This window comes from Grammomys surdaster, unplaced genomic scaffold (genome assembly GCF_004785775.1).
Source record: "Grammomys surdaster isolate TR1022 unplaced genomic scaffold, NIH_TR_1.0 677, whole genome shotgun sequence".
NCBI classification, from domain to species: Eukaryota; Metazoa; Chordata; class Mammalia; order Rodentia; family Muridae; genus Grammomys; species Grammomys surdaster.
In genome coordinates, this window is record NW_021605096.1 from 77,655 (window position 1) to 82,152 (window position 4,498).

At 47.9% G+C, this 4,498-nt stretch overlaps 1 protein-coding gene across 1 annotated transcript in view; it reads right to left on the minus strand.

Moving 5' to 3' along the window:
- Positions 1 to 4,498, minus strand: part of Soga1 (suppressor of glucose, autophagy associated 1) — a 61,658-nt gene that overhangs the window by 18,193 nt on the left and 38,967 nt on the right. The window contains exon 6 of the mRNA XM_028782030.1: positions 2,532 to 2,672. Within this exon, the coding sequence (XP_028637863.1) occupies positions 2,532 to 2,672 (141 nt within the window). The remainder of the gene's footprint in view (positions 1 to 2,531; positions 2,673 to 4,498) is intronic.

A 4,498-nucleotide genomic window follows, 5' to 3' on the forward strand; every position in this document is an offset into this window, starting at 1 on the left:
ATACCCACACATGAAATAAATAAATGTAAAAAGTATTTTTAAAACCTTTTCTAAGTCCAGACAGAGACTAGAAGGAAACACAGAAGTCCACAGTCTGCTTATGATTCCAGATGTTAACTACAAAACAGGAAGGTCATGAGCTTGAAGTCAGTGTGGGCTACATAGCAAGAGCCTGTCTCAAAGCACCAAAGGGGAGAGACATGGTTAGTTTATGAAAAGCCATAGGCACCTGTCCTTCTTCCCTTCTACCCCCTGCCCTTCCCTGTCTCGTTGTGTGCATGTGTGGTGCATGTGTGTATGTCCATGTGTGTGTGCATGTGTCTGCTTGTGTGTGTATGTATGTGCATGTATGTGTGTGTGTAGGTAGATGCATGTGTCGTACATATGTGTCCATGTGTGTGTGCATGTGTCGGCTTATGTATTTGTGTGTGTACATGCATGTGTATGTGCATGCATGTGTGGTGCATGTGTCTGCTTGTGTATGTATATGTGCAAGCATGTGTGTATATGTGTCAGTTGAAGTCAGTGTGGGTTACATAGCAAGAGCCTATCTCAAACCCCCAAAGGGGAGAGACATGGTTAGTTTATGGCGCTTGCAGCCAAGCATCAGGACCTGAGTTTGATCCCTGGGACCCACCTGGTGGGAGGAGAGAACAAACTCCTATAAACTGTCCTCTGACTTATATACCATGTACACATGCATGCACATGCACACATATACAGACACATGCACACACAGACACACACACACACACAGAAACACATGCTCCATACATCCACCAACCCTCGGCTGTCAGAAGCTTAAAACCAAACAGAATGCTCAAAACCTATACCATCCTCCTCCAAGGGCTGCCCTGCCTGCTTTCGGGAGGTCTTAGCCAATCGGCTTCCACCCAACAGCTTACTTAGGCCTAGACCCACCTCAGAGGCATGTGCATGTGTGTGCTTTGGTGCTAGGGACTGGACGCAAGGCCTCACACATGCTCAGCAAGTGCCTCATCACTGATCTGTAGCCCCACCCATCACTTCTTTGTTGTTATACCCAGTAACAAAAGTTTTCAGGTAAGATGAAGTGGGCATGAGGCAGGCGGATCACCTGAACCTGTGAGTTTGAGGCCAGCTAGCCTAAGCAACACAGTGAGACTCCATCTCAAAAAAAAAAAAAAAAGTATTAAGTATTTCTGGTAACAGGAATGTTGATTCTAACATACTGCACAGGGACAGAAAAGTGGAAACGGTCCCAGGCAGAGCAGGTGTCCTGCTGTGAAAAAAATACGTGGCCAATAATATAATTTGGCTGTCTCTGCGGTGATAGGAGGCATGTCCTGGACACCTGTTCTGTATTAAAAATCTTTGCAGATCTGGGTAAGGTGTCATGTGCCTGTAATCCCAGAACTTGGAAGTTGGAGGCAGGAGGATGGTAAATTTGAGGTAAGCGTAATCTATGATACTCAGACCCTGGCTCAACAAAGAAACAAAAAACTCTTAAATAGAAGTCAGGCCCCTGCCCCTGCGAATCGCTCTTGAACCAGGTGCTGAGTCATAGCTACTCAGTAAGAATGAAGGAAACTAGTCACTGTGTAAGTAAGCCAACATAAACAAGCCGATTTTCTTCTCAGAAAATTAGATCTAAGCATCTCAGGTTGTTTCCTCCTCCTCCTCTTCTTCTTCCTCTTCTTCCTCCTCCTTCTCCTCCATCCCCTTCTCAATGTCTATCCATCTCCTTACTGGGGCTCAAAGCTGAGGTCTTCTGCACAGTAAGTACACAGCACTACAACCTTAGCTCCATGCCCAGACAGCGCTTTTCCTCCTCTGCCGTCACCATGGTTACAAGGGCATCCAGACCACCTCACTAGACAGTTTGATTCTTCAGTTCCAGGGAGCTTCCCAGGTTCAGGAGGACAGGGAACTTCTCAAAGATCAGAAACTCTTAGCAAATCTAGGAATTATAAGTGTTGCTGTGGGAAAGCAGTGCTCACAGGAGTGGACGTGTTTAAGTCACACCACCAGACCAGCAGAGTGACTCAGCACTCAGGTTCCCCAGTCCAAGTGACTTTTCATGGACACCGTCCTCATCCTTACCCATAGGGACCAGGTCAACAACTCTATAAGGGGCTCTATCCGTGGCAAACCTGACAATTTAGGGAGTGAAATGACTTATCCAAGATCTCACAGCCAGCACCCCGGAGGTTCACAACATGAACTCAAACAGCCCGAATGGAGAGGCCATTGCTTCTCTGCTACCTAAGTTAGTCATTTCAGGATGGCCTCCAGTTCAGCATTCCTGCCACCTCAGCATCCTGACACTGGGATTACAGCTTGATATTATGTCCAGCTAAGCTTCCAACTAGATTACAGGATTGATTCACATTCCCTTCTCCCCCCGCCCCACCAACCCTCGGCTGTGAAGCTTAAAACCAAACAGAATGCTCAAAACCTATACCATCCTCCTCCAAGGGCTGCCCTGCCTGCTTTCGGGAGGTCTTAGCCAATCGGCTTCCACCCAACAGCTTACTTAGGCCTAGACCCACCTCAGAGGCATAGGAATCGTTATCCTCAGCTCGGTAAGGCCTGAAGTTCCGACTAGGGTCAGGCTTGGACTCCAAGTCACCAGCACGGAAGGCCTCTCGGATCCTAGGCTCCCACTCCAGCAGGTCTCTGAAGTCAGGAGGCTACAAGCAGAAGATATCCATGGGGAGAGGCTCAAGGAGTGCTACCACCAGGTCCCCACCAGGCCTCAGCTGCATAACGGGCTTTGTCCACATGAGAGGGGGCCCAGGTGAATCAGCCTTCCCAGGGTGCACAACCACAACTCATGTGCTTATTGCAAAATGAACGTCGAGGCAAATGGAAACACTAATTTTATGAATGGCTCTTACACAAAGCTTTCTGAAACAATTCCATCACCCTGTGACCTGTGTGGTCCTTGCTCACTCTTACTTCAGGGAGAAACAAGAGGAAGACTCAACATGGGTCTTTCTACTTGTTTCAAGAAGCTACCTCAAGCCACAGCAGCAGAGTCGAAGCTGCTGCCGAACAGTGCAGTGCAGTGCCACACACCGCAATCTCTTGCCATTCTCTCAGGATGATAAACCACACCGCTCCAGGATCTCTGCAGCCCAGCCTCGCAACTCTGCCCTGTCCCTGGACCTACCATGTCCCTTCTCTTTATGATCTGAGCCTCTTCGAGATCTAGGACAAGTTCCTGGTTGATAAAAACCATTTGTCATGTCACATTCACAGGCTTGACATATTGATCCATTAATCCCCCCTCACTAGGCAGTAAGGACCTTTAGGGTGGGACTCCTCCTCCTATCTGGTTCTGCAGACCACCACCCATCCTGTGCTAAGCACAAAGGGTAGGAACCATCCACAAGGTATCCCAGCAAACAAACAGGGACTGCAGGACGTGAGGAAACACACTGCCCAGCAACAGTAGCTATACCATGAAGCTGAGAGAGCAAACCCAAGCACCTGAGAGGGTGTACGGAGAAGATTCAGAAGGGCGCTCCCGGGCCCGACTAGCCTCAAGCATCTGAGATGTGTAACTGCAGCGAAGACACTGCACTCAGTCCTATGATTTGTTAATTTAATTTTTTAAAATTTGTCTTGGGAGTTTTGTTTTGTTTCTGTTCTGTACTGGGGATAGAACCTATGCCGCCTATGAGGCCGGACCTTTCCCACTGAGCCACATCCTGACATGGCTGTCGTGCATGATGGCCGTATTGAACATCACCAATCAAGACCCTCTACAGAGTACTAACAAGAAGTGGTAGGCAGGGACATGAGGTGTTCGTTTATTTTTATCTTTGCTTCAAATGTTTACTATTGCTTTAGCAATAATGCTTTTTAAATTTTTTGACAAATATCTTTTCTATTTTAGTTTTTCTAGGTAGCATGTCATGGATAGCAAGACTAAGCTTCTCAAAAACTGATCAAAATGTTTAAAATATTTTTTTAATTTAATATTATGGGCTGGTGGTGGGTGGAGGTGGCACATTTCTTTAATCCCAGCATTCTGGGGGCAGAGGCAAGCAGATCTCTATGAATTCGGGGGTAGCCTGGTCTACAGAGTGAGTTCCAGGACAGCCAGGACTACACAGTGAAAGGGGAGGGGGGTGGGGAGCTGGCAAGATAGCTTACCAGGTAAAGGTACTTGCTACCAAGCCTGACAGCCTGAGTTGGTCCCTAGGACCATCTGAGAACTGACTCCTGTGACCAACACATGTGCACAATGGCTCTCCTGGAATCCCCCAAAGAAGTGTAATAATTTTAGTTACAAAAGAGATAGGGAAAGAAGGGGCTGCCTTAGAGAGATGATGGCTCAACAGTTACCAGCCACTGATGCGCTTTACAAGGACCTGAGTTCAGCTTCTAGCACCCGTATCAGGGAGCTCACAACCACCTTCAACTCTAGCTCTGGGGGCCCCAGCACCTTCTTCTGGCTTCTGTGGGCACCCATACACAGGTGGTGCCTGTGTGCACACACACGCGCCCG